This window comes from Podarcis tiliguerta, assembly GCF_965153285.1.
Source record: "Podarcis tiliguerta genome assembly, chromosome: 8".
Taxonomy (NCBI): Eukaryota; Metazoa; Chordata; class Lepidosauria; order Squamata; family Lacertidae; genus Podarcis; species Podarcis tiliguerta.
The window spans coordinates 26,921,779-26,940,319 of NC_139541.1; the positions used below are offsets into that span (position 1 = coordinate 26,921,779).

Below are 18,541 nucleotides of genomic sequence, written 5' to 3' on the forward strand. Positions count from 1 at the left end.
GGCAGAATGACTTTCCCTTAGAGGAGGCTGTTCATTACACTCCTGAACGAGTCCCTGATCCAAGGTGGCCATCTCCCAACCAGGAGGCATGCTAAGATCAGCAGCTCATGAAGAAGAAAACCACAGCAGGCTCCTCTTAGGATGGGTTATCTCCCAAATGTCCAACATTTGACAGTCATCAAGGCACAAGTCCCCTTTGGTCATTAATTTTGCATGGAGCATCAGCTGTTCTCTCAAGTCAGAGACAAAAACACACACACACTCAAGAGGTTACATGCAACTGCTCTCCAAAACCCACTAGGGGGCGATGCTGCCTCACCGATACCAGATAAAATTGATGCCAGAGGACCAGAGACAACACACCAATATGCACAATATTTTTTAAATAAAATATTCAGTTCATACATTACAGCACAGCCAATTCTGCAGTTCTTGGTGGTTCATTTGTAGAAAGGCTCGATGAGTTCAAACTCGCCTTATTATTCCTTAGACATCCAGTAGCTCACTGCAGCCTGCGGGAGAGTTTATCCTGCAAGTTCCAAAGATCTCCGCAGTCCACTCTGCAGTAACTCAGAGCAGGGCTTTTAGTGTGGCTGCCCCTGCCCTGTGGAAAAGCATCCCTAGGCGCCCACTAGCTCCACTTTCTGGAAACAGCCGGAGCCATTTTTGTTCTGACCGGCTTTCCCAGCTGGAAAAAAGGGGTCTTTACCACCAGTCTTAGGGACGCGGGTGGCGCTGTGGGTAAAAGCCTCAGTGCCTAGGGCTTGCCGATCGAAAGGTTGGCGGTTCGAATCCCCGCGGCGGGGTGCGCTCCCGTCGTTCGGTCCCAGCGCCTGCCAAGCTAGCAGTTCGAAAGCACTCCCGGGTGCAAGTAGATAAATAGGGACCGCTTACTAGCGGGAAGGTAAACGGCGTTTCCGTGTGCGGCTCTGGCTCGCCAGAGCAGCAATGTCACGCTGGCCACGTGACCCGGAAGTGTCTGCGGACAGCGCTGGCCCTTGGCCTCTTGAGTGAGATGGGCGCACAACCCTAGAGTCTGTCAAGACTGGCCCGTATGGGCAGGGGTACCTTTACCTTTACCTTTACCACCAGTCTTGTTTTAAATAGATTACCATATATACTCGAGTATAAGCCGACTTTTTCAGCACATTTTTAATGCTGAAAAAGCCCCCCTCGGCTTATACTCGAGGGAAGGTCTTTTCGGGCTGCTCCTTCCTCCTCCTCTGCCGCTGTCGGGGGCGGCGGAAGTGGAACAAGCAGCCCAAAAGCAGCCCTTTCGGGCTGCTTGTTCTTCCTCCGCCGCTGCTGCTACCACCAGGTTTGTGGTGTGGTAAACCAGCTTATACTCGAGTCAATAGGTTTTCCCAGTTTTTTGTAGTAAAATTAGGTACCTCAGCTTATATTCAGGTCAGCTTATACTCAAGTATATACAGGTATGTTGTTTTTGTGTTTCTAACTGTTCTTAAATACGTTATAGGTAAATCGCCTTGAGACAGTGGTTTAGAAAATGATTTAAAAATCAATCATAATAAATAGAATAATATGGAGGATGACAACAATGACAACAGGAGTCAATAGTCCAGATTTTCCTTGATATTGTGTGTGTGCTTGGGAAACTATGCATAGGCCTCCCAAATGGGAGTAAGGTTGCCACGCTGAAAGGACCCCATTGCCCTGACCCATCAGGGATGTTCTTGCATTCGAACAGCCCCAAATGGCCCAGGCTGCCTATGCAAGAGGCAGCATAGTATAGTGGTTAGAGCACTGAGCTAGGACCCAGGAGAGACCGGGGTTCAGATCCCTTCTCATCCACAAAGTTCGCTGGGGGACCTTGGGTAAATTACTATCTCTCAGTCTAACCTACCTCACAGGGCTGTTGTCAGGATGAAAAGAAACTCACAAGGGGCAGGGTAGGGCAACCAAGTACTTTGCCTTACACGGGGGATGGGGCAGGCAGTGTATTAATCTAAGATAAGTGAGAGTCAAGGTTGTGGTTAGCGAGTTGGACCTGGGAGAGCAGGCTTCAAATCCCCACGCATAGGCCGTGAATCTCCCTGGGTGCAACCTCGGGGGCCAGTTGCTGACCGCTCAGGCTGACCTACCTCACAGGGTTGCTGTGAGGATTGAACGAAGAAAGGGAGCGCCTTGTATGCCAAGGGCAAAACGGAGACAGGGGAGAAAAGGTGGGATATACTGTAAATGTAATAAAACAACAATATAATACAATATGCACAACTCCTCAGCTGGATCAGACACAAAGGCAAGCAGGGAGTGCATTATCCTGGTTCAAGCCTGGGGCGTCTTCTCCCCGTCTGCCTTAGCTCCTCCGAACAGGAGGGCCTTTCCGCCCTCTTCCACTTACCTGAACGGTCTGGCGATCGGGGATCCCTCCGTACACAGAGATTTGTGGCCCTGCCTGGCGTCCATTGCTGGTGGCCGTGGCTGCCGTGGCGCTGCTGGTCGGAGGGGGGGCTGGCAGCTGCTCGTTCTCCATGGTAACCATCCAGGGCACCCGAGAGGCGGCAGAGGACGGGCGGAGGCCAAGATGGCGGGGTGCGTGGGTGCGGGTGGCCAGCCGGCTACAGCTGCGAGGAGATGAAAAAGCAGGTTACCAGAGGATCCACCCTGAGAGCAAAGCTTACCTCATAAGAACGTCAGAGGAGCAAGTGGGATTCAGAAGTATGGCTGCCTTTGACCGTGAAGGGCATTATTGCTAATAGCCATCGACAGCCCTCTCCCTCCATGCATTTGCCCAATCCTCTTTTAAAGCCATCCAGGTTGGCGACTGTCCCTGTGGCAGTGAGTTCCACAGTTTATGCGCTGTGTGACGAAGCCCTTTATCAGTCCCAAATCTTCCACCATTCAGCTTCATTGGATGTCTGAATTTTAATGTTATGAGTGAGGGAAATAAATGTTCGCCTGTCCATTTGCTCCATGCCATGCATCATTTTTAAAGCTTCTGCGATGTTGCCGCCTCTTCCTCGCCTTTTCTCTAAACTAAAAAGCCCCAAATGCCACAACCTTTCCTCATAGGGGAGTCACTTGCCATCCACTTGAAAATTTCGGGGGCCCTTTTCTGAACCTTTTCCAACTCTGCAATAATTCTGAGGTGAGGTGGCCAGAACCGTACACAGTATTATCCCAAATACGGTCTCACTGTAGATTTGTGTAATGGCGTTGTGATATTGGCACTTTAGTTTTCAATTCCTTTCCTGATAATCCCTAGCATGGAATTTGCCTTTTCCCCAGCGGCCACACACTAGGCCAACATATTCGCTGAGCTATCTACTACCTCAGCAATGGTGTTGACAGAAGATTTGGGCTCCAAGGCAGAGCAGTCAGGGGCCGGCCCTCCAGAGCTCCTGGCTTGCCCCTCAGAGCTCTCCCCAAACGCCTCCATGGCCAAGCCCTGCACCCTCCTTGAGTTGTTTTGCCTGACTGGAATATGTCCTTGCATTTGGACAATGCCTTTTGCTTGCCCGGATGGGACACAGATGTGGGAGTCCTGAGAGCTAGCCGGCTACACAAAGGTAAAAATTCACACTTGCTGCTCTGCCTATTTTTGCCTCTGCCCCCCGTTCCCCGGCACGTGGACCCTGGAAGGCTGACCAGAAGGCAATCCGGCCCTCGGACTGCAGAGTTTCCCCGCACCACTGGACTAAAGAAGGGAGCTTCTGGTCCCAACCATTTACGAAGCTGGTTGAGCAGCGTAGGGCACACAGCCATAAGGCAGGTTCCGGAAGGACGATGGATAAATTCATAGAATCACAGAGTTGGAAGGGACCCCCAAAGGTTATCCAGTCCAACTCACTGCAATCCCAGCTAAAGAATTCCTGACAGGTGGCCATCCAGCCTCTGTTTTAATACCTCCAACGACCGCCTTCTGAGGGAGTCCGTTCCACCGTTGAACAGCTCTTACCCTCAGAAAGTTCTTCCGAGTGTTTACTTTCCTGCAATTTGAACTGACTGGTTTGGGTCCTGCCCTTTGGGAGAAGCGGAAAACAAGCTTGCTCCTCCTTCCATGAGACAGCCCATCAGATATTTGAAGATGGCTATCATATCCTGTGGGTTAAACCACAGAGCCTAGGGCTTGCTGATCAGAAGATCGGTGATTCAAATCCCCATGCCGGGGGTGAGCTCCCATTGCTTGGTCCCTGCTCCTGCCAACCTAGCAGTTCAAAAGCACGTCAAAGTGCAAGTAGATGAATAGGTACCGCTCCGACAGGAAGGTAAATGGCATTTCGGTGCGCTGCTCTGGTTATTCTGCATCTAATATTCTAGGCACAAGTAAAATGTCCCTAAGCAATTAAAGAAACTTTTTTTTAAAAAAAAAGCATAAAACCAAAAGAAAAAAGAAAAACACATGACAATTAAAAATAATATCAAAATACCGAAATCCAAAAAACAGACCCAATAAACAGCAAATGAATCCAGCAGCAAAATGCATCATTCAGAAATTCATCTTAATCTGCCCAATGCTTGCGTTTGCTTTGCTTTACTTTTAACTTAGAGTAAAAACATCCCTAAAAGCCTGTTCATTAGACCTCAAGATTCACACAAAGCACAGCACAGACCAATGGAATATGACAATGAGGAAGGCAATTGTAGAAACAATTGTAGGAAAAAAGGAATGAAATGGTATAATCTCACCTGCCCCTTGTGGGGAGGGCTTAGCTATGACCTTTAACACCTGGAAGGTTTTTTTTCTGTTTTTTAAAAAAGTCTTTTATAAGGAAGAAAAAGCGGAGATTAATAAGGTATTTGCCCGAAATTGGAGTGAAAGATATAGTGGAGCAGGAAAACTCTGCCAAACCATAAGACATGATGCACAAGAAGCTGCTTCGTCGTCCCTTCAGCCGACCTAGCTGGGCACCTATCTGTTCTAGCCTTCCCCAGCCTAATGCCCTCCAAAGGATATGAGGCAGTGTTTCATAGTGGTGAGAGCGTTGGATTAGGACCTGGGAGGCCAGGCTTCAAATCCACACTCGGTGGGTGTCCTTGGGCCAATCGTTCACTCTCAGCTTAAGCTACCTCACTAGGGTTGCCATATTTCAAAATGTGAAAATCAGGACACAAAAGTTGAGCTCTTTTTTTCTTTCTTTTCTGCAAAGCTGTTTTGCAAAATCTCAAAAAAAGAAAAAAGGGGTTTGAGCTATTTTTAAGGAAATTTGCCCAAACCTCCAACATGGGTTGCCATATGCCTGGACACTGTTTCCGATTGCCATATTCCGGCTATGTCCGGGAAATTCCAGACGTACGGAAGCCCTACCTCACAGGACTGTTGTAAAGAGAAAATGGGATGTGAGGGATAAGAGCTGAGATCCCTGCATTGCTGGGATATAAATGTAGTGAAATTGTAAATGAAAAAATAAGACCTTGTTATTTATCTGCAGCATCTGTTACTCTGAGGTAGACTGCAGGTGTACATGGGGGGGGGGGGGATTCGTGCTTACGCATCATTGCTCAGAGTCACTGGCAGATGCCTCCTCTGTGAGTCTATCCCAGGCACAGGCAAACTTGGCCCTCCAGATATTTTGGGAGTACAATTCCCATCATCCCTGACCACTGGTCCTGTTAGCTAGGGATCATGGGAGTTGTAGTCCCAAAACATTTGGAGGGCTGAGTTTGCCTATGCCTGGTCTATCCTTTCCGTTCACAGCTGCCGCAGCTACTTCTAGCAGCAGTGAGTTCCACAAGTTTATTACACTTCTTAATTCTCTTTCTCCCTCCCCCTGCCTTCACTTCTAAATCTAGTCGTTGCAGATCTTCATCTCTAAGCCTCTTGACTTGCCATCCACAAGCCTCGTTTAAGACCTCCCGCGATCACTTTACTCCATCCCAGATATCCACGTGGGTGGAAATAACACAATCATCTAGCACATGAAAGCCTAGGAGCCCACTGGAATCCCGCTGCCTGTACACTGCCTGCAAAATTCTACTCTGCGACCTTGAGGTCTAGAAACTTGCACTGCCCAATGAGGAAACCCAGCAGGAACCCTGTTTCAGGGTGAGCGCACCAAGTACCGTAAGCAGAGTTCTGGTCCACAACAGCTTGCGCTGTCATGCGCACCAAAAAAAAGCCTTCAAAGCCAACAGCACAACCTCTTCCCCCAGTTCACAGCCCACCTCCACAGGCTCTCTGCACCTACCTCCAGGCTACCGGGATTTGTGGCGCCAGTCGGAAGGCATGCACAATCTTCAAAGGGATGGCAGGACTCCTACCCAGGGGTCCCCAGCCTCAGCTCCACGCTCTGCTCCTTCAATCCTCCACATCCCCCGAAACAGACAAGAGCATCCTCTCCACAGACCTGAACCTCCAGAGCAGGCTTGGAAAAGGACGGTTTTCGGCACCCTGGTAGTGGGGCACAGCCTGAAGCTAAGAGGCACAAATCAACGCACAGCTCCTGGCGGCAGGAGAAGCGCCACCCGCTCTGCTGTCAGTGGATGTCATTTTGGGGAACCGTGTGCCTGAGATCTCCTCCTGCCGATCTGCCTTTGTTCCGCTACCTCCCCCCCCCCCTGCACAGCCCAGCAATCGCACAGATACTCCAGGGTTGGGAGAGAAGGGGGGGGGGGAGAGAGAGATAAAGAAGAGAGCCTAATTTCCTGATGATTATGATGTCGCTTAGCAACCACCAATCAGGGCCTTGCCGTTTTGCCTGCAGTATTTCATGCAAATAGTTTCAGGGGGCTGGTGGCATGCGCACGTTCCTTTTAATCTCAAAGGGTCAGCCAAGCGGCTTAGCATGACTCCCAAGGGACACGTTAAGAGACTGATACGAGCCTGGGGTGTGTGCGAAAAGACAGAGTGCCCACCTCGCCCAGGAGCTCCCCAGCGAAGGGAGGACCAAGGACCAAGCTCAAGGTAGGCACAACCGCACCGCGGAAAGGTGGAAAGGAAAGGGATGTCCCCGCAGCGGCCGCAATCTATCCCGGTCCAGCTGGCAACAGCACATCTTGGGGCATGGGCACAGAAACCCACTTCTGCCGACAAAGGGAAGGGACCTTTCCAAGTTCCAAGAGCCTCCCTGAGCAAGAAATTAAGATGTTAAAGTATTCACACACACACAGGCTTTGCCAACGCAAACTAAAACCGTAACTCAGAAAAAATGAAGCCAAGTTTTATGAGGAACAAACAGCGGAGGGAGTTGGGAGATAGCCGTCTTCAAATATCTAAAGGGCTGTCCCATGGAAGATGGAGAAAGCTTCTTTTCTGCTCCTCGCAAAGGACAGGACCCGAGTGAGTCGATTCAGATAACGAGAGAGGAGATTCCGACTAGACATTAGGAAGAACTTTCTGAGGGTAAGAGCTGTTCAGCAGCAAAACAGACTGTGTTGGAAGGTGGAGGTTTTTAATCAGAGGTTTGATGGCCACCTGTCCAGGATTATTGAGCTGCGATTCCTGCATTGCAGAGGGTTGGACTAGGTGACCCACTCTACATTCTATGATTTTACGAAATTCTACAGCTTGATCAAACGGAAACCCCAACTCTCTGAACACTGAAAAAAAGTCTCATTCAGCAACCTCTTTTGCTTTGGAGTTTTCTCTGGGTCTTGGATCCAGACTGCCTTGAGTAGAACCTTAAGGTCTAGAAACTTGAGTGGCTCTTTTAAAAAAGAAAGTGGAAAAAATATTACCTATCAGGAAATTGAATTCTGTGCTTGCCACTATATTTAGTGTTTGTGTGTCCACACTGCAGCCGTAAGAAAGTAAGAAGAGTCTGATGGAATAGGCCATTGGCACATCTAATCCAGATCGTTCTCACAGTGGCCAACCAGATGCCCTAGGGGGAAACCTGCAAGCAGGACCCGAACCCAAGACCGCTCTCCCCTCCTGTGGTTTCCAGCAAGAGAAGCATGGCTGCCTCTGACCGTGGAGGCAGAGCCTAGCTATCAAGGAGCCCTCGGTTGCTCTCTCCTCCATGAATTTGTCTGATCTTCTTCTGAAGCCATCCAAGCCTTGGCCTACTGGGGAGGTTTCTCCAAACCACACACTTGGTCGTGCCTTCTTGAAACCCCCAGGAGAAAATAAAGGCAATCACCGCGGAGGAGGAGGAACCCTCCTACACGAGGGGAGGGGAAGGGGCAATGAACTCATATCACTCAAATATGAGGCACTCAAGCGTTCCCCCTGCCCCTCTCCAGTGGGCCCATTTATCGTCCCCTAATTGTTCCGTTTTCATTGCTGGCGCCGCCTCGAAAGGACTTCCATTAGCCGGCCCTGGTCAATGGTGCCCGTAGGATCCCCTATTGATCGGCAGGCGCCATCGATTTCCATCAGGCTACTTAGCATATAAATTAGCCATTTCTGGGAGGGCGGGGGCAGGCGAGAAGAAAGTATTCAGCACAAATTAATTTGAGTTTGGTAGCCCTTAAAAAAACACACGAAGCCCATCTGCAAAAGCATCAAAAAACACATGTGGGAGGGAGGAAGTCAGGGATAATGGGAACTATAGTCCAATGGCACCTGGAGGGCTGGAGATTCACCACTTTTCGGGTCAGATCCAAGGCCCATCTAGTCCAATATCCCAAGTCCCACTGTGCTTCCAACCGAATGTTCCTGTTCTGAGAAGCTCACAAACACAGCACGAAAGCAAGAGCTCACTGGGCTAGAGCGTGGTGCTGACAACGTCAAGGTTGCAGGTTCGATCCCCGTAAGGGACGAGGGCATATTCTTGCCTTGCAACTAGATAATTCCCACTCTATGGTTCTATGAGAACTCTCTGCCCTCCAACCACTGGTACCCCAAGAGCAGCACGGTCAGAAACCTGGAAGTTCAGCTTACCTAGTGTGGGCTGGAGTAGTGATGTATGGAAGTGAGAGCTGGACCATAAAGAAGACTGATCGCCGAAGAATCGATGCTTTTGAATTATGGTGCTGAAGGAGACTCTTGAGAGTCCCATGGACTGCAAGAAGATCAAACTGATCCATTCTTAAGGAAATCAGCCCCGAGTGCTCACTGGAAGCTGAGGCTCCAAGTACTTTGGCCACCTCATGAGAAGAGAAGACTCCCTGGAAAAGACACTGATGCTGGGAAAGATGGAGGGCACAAGGGGACGACAGAGGACGAGATGGTTAGACAGTGTTCTCGAAGCTACCAGCATGAGTTTGACTAAACTGCGGGAGGCAGTGGAAGACAGAAGCGCCTGGCGTGCTCTGGTCCATGGGGTCACAAAGAGTCGGACATGACTAAACGACTAAACAACAACAACAAAGTGTGGGCTGGTAGCCGTGGAAAAGCCCATCTCCTATAAAGCTCAATCCCATTTTCATGTCATTTTTAGAAACCTGACATCACCACGGCTTAGGACGGTGAGTTCCACAGGTTAATTGCCTGCCATGCAAATAAGTCTGCCCTGAATCTAGCTTGCATGGTGTGCTGGAGTTCTGGTTATCCAGAGTGAGGGAGGAAAGGGTTTCTCTTCCTCCACTCCCAGGAAAATACAATGATCATAGGTCTTCCTCTGCTTTCTCACTAGTTTAACAAACCAGCACTTCCGCCTATCCTCACTGAAGTAAGAGGACCATCAAGGCTAAATGATGGACAGGACCTTCAGAAGACCAGGCCTAAGGGGACCCATCTGTTCTCACACTGACCAACCAGACACCCATTGGAAACCGGCGAACGCAAGACCCCTCTCCCCTCCTGCAACTTCCAGTAACAGGTATTCAGAAGCATAACTGCCTCTGGACTGTGAAGGTGGAATCGCAGACTTGTAGAGTTGGAAGGGACTGGGGGGGGCAGGGTCATCTAGTCCAACCCCCTGCAATGTAGGAATTTTTCACCCAACCTGGGACTCAAACCCACGACGCTGAGATTAAGCAGTACCAACTAAGCTATCCCTCAGGGCAGAGCATAGCCACCCTGGCTAGTAGCCATCAATAGCGTTATCCTCCACAAATTTGCCCCCGTCCTCTTTTAAAGCCACCCAGGTTGACCGGCCTCACTATCTCCAGTGGGAGGGAGTTCCAAAGTTAAACTATGTACTGCATGAAGAAGGGCTTTCTTATATCTGCCCTGAATCTCCCAACATCCAGTTTCATTGGATGTCCATGCATTGTTTTGTACAATTCTATCATGGCACCTCTTACTCACCCAGCTCAGTGCTGAGCCCCTCCTTTATATGCAGAAGGTGCCGATTCAATCCCCAGCAACTCCGGGTAGGGCGGAGAGATGCCCTCCCAAAACCCTGACTAGTCCTGGCCAGTCAGTGTAGACAAAGCTGAGCTGGCAGGACCAATGGTCTGGCTCGCTACAAGGCAACTTCCTCTTCAAAACCAGCTCTTTGATTCAGAACCATGAGGACTAGAACCTTAGCTTAACTTTGGAAGAAGGACCACCGCTCTCCACTTGCTTTGCACTTCGAAGCTCTCAAGTCCAGCCGTCAGCATCTCCAGGTATGGATGGGAAAGACCCCGTCTGGTGAGCTGCTGCCAGTCAGTGCGGATGATATTGAGCTAAATGGAGCAGGCGTCTTCCCTTTCGCTCACCCGCCTCCTCCCCTTATTCCTGCCTCCTGAGATGACTTGACCCTCTGCGCCTTCTGAGCTTTTACCAGGCAATGATGCCCCCATTAACCCTTCCACATTTTTACCTTTGCCTCCATATGGACCGGAAGCTTACTCATTCTCTCTCTATATATAAAAATTTAGGAGTCAAATATATATAAGCTTCTATAAAGTGCTATTATGGAGCTTTCCATTAGCCTTCACAAATGGCCTCTGTCTGCTTACAAGCTCCGTAGCTGTAAATCTTCCGGAAATAGCGCCGGAATCGTGGCAGCCCACTCAGCCTGGTGCATCCGCAGCCGGGGTCCACCTCCCATTTAGGCATTCCCAGCTGCTGCTGCTGCAACGTTTGCAACTTAATGATGATTAAAAACACGGAAATTTATGGCTGCTCCCTGATCTGAGCTGGCTGCCATTTATTTTATCTTTTACAAAAAGACCTGGCAGGCCAACGGCTGCTCCTGACTTTCCTTGGCTGGCATTATGTCATATGGGACTTTAAACAAAGTGCACTGCTAGCAGGGCCAGCAGAAGTAACGGCCTCTCTTCCCCCCAATTACACTTGCCCTTTACCCTCACAAGAGCAGCAACTCCTTCCTCTCTCTGGAAGCAAAGCCGTGAGGCCATCTGCCGCCAGCAAACGTAATGGCGTTGCAATGCCCTTCAGCGCACATTGCTGTGGTTCAGCTAACTGCAATGCACTCTGTTTGGTAGGAAGGGACTGGCTGGAAGACACTATTTAAAAACACCAAACAGAGGCTCTGTTTCACATTCAACATGCTCAGAAAAGGATGCAATGTTGGCTCAACTTGCTGATACACTCCCACAGTGCACGAACTGCTTAAGTGCAGAAAATCCCCAAAGGTGGAGGCTTCCTGCTGTATCTCTGTATGAATCACTGCTCTGACCCTGTCTCCTTCAAGCAGCCTCCTTTGCTGAGCTCAAATGCTGCTAAACACTTCCTTCCCATCAAGTACGATTAGATCACTCCTGCTGCAGGTACAAAGCCCTTCTTTGAAGGGGGAAAAGGAGCTTCTTTCAGCAACTCATGCAGAGATGCAATTCTGGGCTTGCCTCTTTCCAGTTTGGAAGCACACCCAGAACAGCAATTCAAAACAAATAATTAAAAACAGGTTGTGTATGGGTTCCTCAGAAAACAGCCAATCCTTACTGTTATAGTTTAGCTAGTTTCTGAGAAATTGCAATTTCTAGGATACTTTTAGCGACATTTTAGGAGTACAGAGATCTGCTGTATTCCGGACCAATGCTAGTCCTATTTAGAACTAGACCCATTGAAATAAATGAACCTGTTAGTCATGCCTCAGAACTTCAATGGTTATTATTGTTTCCTTAGTCCTGTTATATCTGAAAATCATCAAAATATGATAAAAAAGAAAAAGACAGGCTTGATCAGGGGAAGCTTAATAAGTAGCAGAACAAACAACAGAGTTTTTGAAACTGATCTGTGATTATGTGTTTTCCAGTTGTAGCAATGGGCATTTTTGTGGACTGCAAATAAAGAGAGGAGTACCATTAAAAAAATAGCAAAAACAAAATGTATGGGTAGAGAAAGAAGAAAAACAGAAATTGAGGCAAGGGTGATGGGGAGGAGAAAGGAAATATTACTCCAGATCATGAAGCACTCATCCAGAACTCTTCCAAGGCCTACACAACACACATCCACTGAATATTGATCACTGTTCTGTGTACCCATGAGGGCTAGACCCTTGGCTCTTGGTCTTAATTGAATCCCCAAGAAGCTCAGCTTTCCGTTCCTTCAGCTAAACGCTCCCCAAACCTTCACAGAATTCCACATGTATGAAAGGCTAGGGGCTGCCCACTCGCCTCCTTGCCTTCCCCCTATCCTCCAACCAGGACTAATTGCCTGGAAGACGCCGTCTGATAAACATGGAGCATTTAAAAATGTATTAGGGTTACGGAAGCATCTATTTCCGGCAGGAAACACGGAGAGTTATGAGAGGGGAGTGCATGGGGTTGGAGGGGGCTGATGTATTTCCCCTCACACCCAAGGTCAGCCCAGCTCTCCAGTAAAACATCTTTGGAGCAATCCGTCAATTGACACCTGCCATCCATCAAATCCACCCGAAGGCCATTGCAGCCGCAAGGTTCTAAGGAGGCAAGGAAAGAAATCAAAAGAGGGAAGGCCCCCTCCTTCCTTCCTTCCATAAGATTTATACTCAGCTTGATTGGTCTTTTAAGAAAACAAAAACAAAAAAACCTCCAAGTGGTTTACAAAGAAAATAAAACAAAAAAAAATATTTTTTAAAGTAAAAAGCAACTTGTTAAAACATTTGAAAGATAAAATCAATAATAAACTAAAACCAAATTAAAACATACACCAACATTCTACATGTCTGGGTCCGCATGCCTACACAAAAAAATTTTTGGCAGGCGCTGAAAGGAGTACAGCAAAGGAGTCTACCTGATATCAATAGGAAGGGAGTTCCACAGTGTAGATGCCACCACAGTAAAAGATCCATGCCTTACAGGGTGGTACCTGTAGCAGGGACAGTTCTGCAGATCAAAAGGGTCAAGTGAGTGCATCTCATAGGTAAGGCGATCTCATAGGTAAACTGGTCCCAAGTTGTTAAGGGCTTTAGATACTAATAGTAACACATTGAACCTGGCCCTGTAAGCAAATCAGTGACCAGTGCAGATCTCTGAGCTATAGGAGTTTCCCACTGCCAAAGCCTCACTCCTGTCAGCAAGGGAAGCCCCACATGAAGCGCATTGCAGCAATCCAGTCTTGAAGTAACCTGTGCATCAACTACTGTGGCAAGGCTTTCTCAAGTTCCTTCCACAAGTTCACTGCTGAACGGCTGGTTAGCAACTGCAAGGACGACATCCCCCTTCTCTGTGGGTTGGAGAGAATGGGGCATCCCTCTACAGCAGGGGTAGGGAACTTGGGCCCTGTAAAAATCAGGGGCACTAACACAGTGCCCATGAAGGCCTTAACTGCAGCCCCTGACGAGGGGTCCCAGCCAGCGCTGAGCTTTCATTAAACAATAAATAAAATACAAGTCTCTAAGTGACTGTTGTGAAGTGAGCCACACTGGCAGCTCAAGACTGAGCAGTGGGTGAAGTCAGGGACTGTAGCAAGAATCTCTTTTCCTTCGTTTCCATCTCTCCATCTCATTTTTTTCATAGTCCTTGAAATCTCTCTAGTTTGCTCTTCCTTTTGTTCCTAGCTGCCAGGATGCATCTTTCCTGCGGGACTTTGGTACTCCCGAGAAGCAGTTTTCTGCAATTACTACTTTACAATAAGCATGCAAGTCCTCCCTGCAAAACGCAAGCGGCAAAGTTTTGCAAAAGGGCTTAGGAACAGTCTCCTGCTGTTGTGCATGGGCTAAAGACCAGGCACTTGTCGAGACACTTCAGGTTACAGACGCTTCAGGTTACAGACGCTTCAGATTACAGACGCTGCTAACCCGGAAGTAGTACCTTGGGTTAAGAACTTCACTTCAGGATGAGAACAGAAATCGTGCACTGGTGACACGGCGGCTGTGGGAGGCCCCATTAGCTAAAGTGGTACCTCAGGTTAAGAACAGTTTCAGGTTAAGAACGGACCTCCAGAACGAATTAAGTTCTTAACCTGAGGTACCACTGTACAGTGGTACCTCGATTTAAGAACAGCCCTGTTTACGAACTATTTGGTATACGAATGCCGCAAAACTGGAAGTTGTGTCCCGGTTTGCGAACTTTACCTCAGTTTAAAAACAGCTTTGGTTTAAAAATGGACTTCCGGAACGGATTAAGTTCGTAAACAGAGGTACCACTGTAAATCTCTTTGTGTGCCATGGGGCTTACTCTCACCTAGTTGGGTACAGGATGGCAGCCCAGGTTTTGGTTTAGGGTGGAACACCAGAGTAAAACAAGGGCACCTTCTGGGCCAACTTTTAAATGCCTGCTGAAAAGTTTCCTATTCCTATTAGAAATACATCTTTCCGCAGCATTTAGCCAAATTCTGATTCTAACGTTTGAATAGATTTATTGTAGGGGGAAGGTTATTAAAAATATAAAGCAGTATAGAAATGAAATGAATATTAGTGATGATTATGATGCTTCTATTGCTGCAAACCACTTTGATAGTGGCGTAAACTGCAGCGGTATATAAATTTTTTTTGTAAACAAATAAATAAGGAATGGGAAACCAGGAACCCTATTATGCCACCCTCACAAACCCTGGACTTGGGAGCTACCAGACGCTTCTGGTAGTCAGAATCCCTTCAGCTCATTGTTTGCCATTAAGGAGCCACAAATTAATCAGCCTGCCATATGGGGGGGGGGGGAGTGGAGGGAGGAAAAAAGACATCAAGCAAAAATTAAGAATTCAACCTTCCCCCTGCGCTCAACACCCCCCCCCATGCAGCTTACTCATCTCATCTCCATTTCAAGGCAATTCCTCCCACAAGGGACCTTGGATCTATTCCGTAATAAGGCCTTTAATAGAGAGAGAGCTCCTTTTCAAGGCCGATTACAGCAGACCTTCCTTCTGTTCCCCGCTCAACCCCCACCACAATGTCCACACTGTCTCCTGCCTCCCATCCGCACAATACCGTAATCCTGCAAGGTAGAGGGTGGTTGGAGGTAATGAACGGGCTGTTCTTCTGGAATGCCCAGGAAGCCTTGCAGCCAAGCACAGGATGTGAACTCAGGTCTCCCTTTAATAAAGCTAAAGGTAAAAGGAACCCTGACCATTAGGTCCAGTCGTGACTGACTCTGGGGTTGCGCTGCTCATCTCGCTTTATTGGCTGAGGGAGCCAGCGTACAGCTTCCGGGTCATGTGGCCAGCATGACTAAGCCACTTCTGGTGAACCAAAGCAGCGCACAGAAACGCCGTTTACCTTCCCGCCGGAGCGGTACCTATTTATCTACTTGCACTTTGACATCCTTTCGAACTGCTACGTTGGCAGGAGCAGGGACCGAGCAACGGGAGCTCACCCCATCACGGGGATTCAAACCGCCAAGCTTCTGATCGGCAAATCCTAGGGTCTGTGGCTTAACCCACAGCGCCACCCGCGTCCCTCCCTTTAATACCAACACTCTAACCACTCCATGACACTGCCTCGCTCTCAATGTGTCGCTGATCCCAGAAAAAAAGGTCACCGTGCGAGACTGGAATCAGGGACTTCCCACTTCTGTGGTGCCATCTTTCAGTCACAATGCCAGGTGGCCTAAATCTTTTTGAAACCGATACCCCCCATGCTCAACACCACGCCAGCTTATGAGGGGCCAAATGCTTGCTGGAACAAGTGTGGCTTGAGGTCCAAGGGCGGGGGAAGCCCTTCATTCCCTCATGGGGAACCTTCTTCTGAGGGCCACATGCGAGCAGCAGGGGGCTAAAGTGGGTGGTGCCTCTTAATCTCAGGGGCATGGGTTCAAGTCCCATGTTGAGCTAAAGATTCCTGCATTGCTGCGGGTTGGACTAGATGACCCTCGTGGCGCCTGGAACCCACTCTGCAATTCTATGATTCTGTTATTCATGTAGCACAGTAAGATGTGGTGATGACCATGGCCTTGTCTATTAGATAGCCTTCATGACTAACAGATAAGGGTAACAGATGTGGTCAGGCGACAGTCTGAAGGGCACCCTGAAGGCATCCATCTGGCCATGTTTGCCACAAAGCGCTGGTCAATGTCCTGCCCTCCCAAGGTCACTGGACTTCATTTCCCATCATCCCCTGCTACAGCAGCCAATGGTCATGGGGGATAAGTGCTACAGCCCAGTAACATCCGGATAGGGCAGGGGTCAGCAACCTTTTTCAGCCGTGGGCCAGTCCACCGTCCCTCAGGCCATGTGGTGGGCCGGAGTATATTGGGGGGGGGGAATGAACGAATTCCTATGCCCCACAAATAACCCAGATATGCATTTTAAATAAAAGTACACATTATACTCATGTAAAAACACCAGGCAGGCCCCACAAATAACCCAGAGATGCATTTTAAATAAAAGGACACATTCTACTCATGTAAAAACACGCTGATTCCCAGACCGTCCGCAGGCCGGATTGAGAAGGTGATTGGGCTGCATTCGGCCCCCAGGCCTTAGGTTGCCTACCCCTAGGATAGGGTATTACTTTGGCTATCCTGAAATCGTGTGGCCTGATCCAGAAAAGCCACTCACGGTTTCTGAATATTTATTTCTACAGGACTCATCCACATGCATGATGCTGCATAGAGGTCAGTAAAAGCTCCATTCTCTGCCCTGAGGGCCTAACAATCTAAAGCAGATACCCCAAAAAAGCACTCTATGAACATTAAGAGTTAGGAGCGTCACCATGACCATGCCGTACCTATGCTTGATAAGAGATGTTGAAAAAGTATGAAAACTATCGTCCCGTCCCCCCAAGAACCCAGGAGTCCAGCTGAGCACATCTCCCTTCCCTATGCAATGTTGCATGGGCTGCAATGGGCTGTAGTTCAAATGGGAAGAGCATCTGCCTTGCATGCAGGTTCAATCCCCAATGGCGCCTCCAGGTAAGGAGAGACACCCTGCTGCCGCCAGTCAGTGTAGACCAGCAGTAGCCAACTCCCAAGAGACTGCGATCTACTCACAGAATTAAAAACTGGCAGTGATCTACCGGTAGGTCAAAGTTGTTGAGCTTTTTTAAGGGGAGCCACAGTTGTTCAGGTTCTTTGGGGGAGCCAATGATCTACCAGTGATCTACCGCAATCGTCCAGTGATCTTCCAGTAGATCACGATCTACGTGTTGGACATGCCTGGTGTAGACAATACTGGGATGGATAGGCCAATGATTTCAGCACAAGGCAGTTTCCCGTCTTCCAGTTTAATTCAGAACCTCGCTTTGCATTTAGGTGAAAGACAACAGCTCAGAGATGGAGCAGCTGCCTTGGTCCCAGGTTCAAACCCCAATGGCATCTCCAGGTAGGGGGTGCGAATGTCCCGAATGTGAAACCCTGGAGAGCCGCTGCCGGTCAGTGCGGCCAGTATTGAGCTAGCTGGACCGGTGACCTGCCTCGGGAAGAATGCAGCTTGCCATGTTCCTATTGCAACAGAGCATCGCAAATGACACCTTCCCGACCACCACCAAAAAGGGGGAAAAAACACTATTGCAATGCTCAGGCCTTGGAAGAGAAGCAGCAGGAGGAAGGGAGACACCCCCTCCGCAACCAACATCCCCCACCAGCACCAGCACCCTGACAAGCTGCCCTGCCCCCTTACCTGACCTCCACGTGCATGCGCAGCGACCAGCCAGCCTTGCCCCCCCTCCGCGCGCGCGCCACGAGCAGCGAATGCAAAAAAAAAAAAACCCAGACAGCGCGCGCAAGACGGGAGGGGGGGGACAGGATTCATTAGCATTCCTGCATGGGTCACGTGCGCGCCCCCGCCAATGGCAGCTCCGGGCCTTTTTGTCCCCGCCCCTCCCTGGACTCACACCATGAAACCCAGCGAAGCGGGGGGGGGGGGGGAAATGCATGTCCCAGACAGTTGCCATAGCAACTGGGCAGGGGAAACCCCACCCTGTGGATCACGTGGCCTTGCATCCCCCCCCCCCCATTTGCACCTCTTGGTGGAGAGAGTAAATGGGGGGGGGGTGATGCAGTCAGCCCACCCTCTTCTATTTTAGCCAGTATTTGAAATGCAAATATATTTAAAAAGCACGCCTGCAGCAATCACAAGATGTGATGTCTGGGTTAAAAAAGGGAAAGAAGAGGGGCGGGATGTCTAGTTTGGAGGTGGCTGAAGATTTAGGATTGGGTTTAGAATACAGTTGCCCTAACTTTCAAAGCAAACGAGTGGTCCTCATTATTGGCACATGCCTTGAAATTCCAAGCTATCCATTGTTTTCGTTAATTGCTCCTGGCACACTGGAAATTCAAATCCGCTACCCACATTTAATACTCATTATTACAGTTTCCTTTCCGCCAAGGAGATGGTGGGGGGGAGGGAGTTCTTCTGGTTTTGCATCCTGTCCTCACAACAGCCCTGTGAGGTAGGCTGCCCGCTTGCTGCTAAGGAGGAATGCATCGTTAAAAGAGGACATAAAAG

At 49.1% G+C, this 18,541-nt stretch overlaps 1 protein-coding gene across 3 annotated transcripts in view; it reads right to left on the reverse strand.

Moving 5' to 3' along the window:
• The window catches only part of PHC2 (polyhomeotic homolog 2), a 59,008-nt gene extending 41,180 nt beyond the window's left edge, over positions 1-17,828 (reverse strand). Inside the window, exons 1-2 of one of the 3 annotated variants that reach the window (XM_083452102.1) lie at positions 17,714-17,828; positions 2,363-2,585 (exon numbers count right to left, since the gene is read on the reverse strand). In XM_083452102.1, coding sequence (XP_083308228.1) covers positions 2,363-2,585; positions 17,714-17,730 — 240 coding nt within the window. In that variant the 5' untranslated portion in view covers positions 17,731-17,828. The remainder of the gene's footprint in view (positions 1-2,362; positions 2,586-17,713) is intronic. The other 2 variants (XM_083452104.1, XM_083452103.1) reach the window with 2 other exon arrangements.
• Positions 17,829-18,541: the final 713 nt, after the last annotated feature.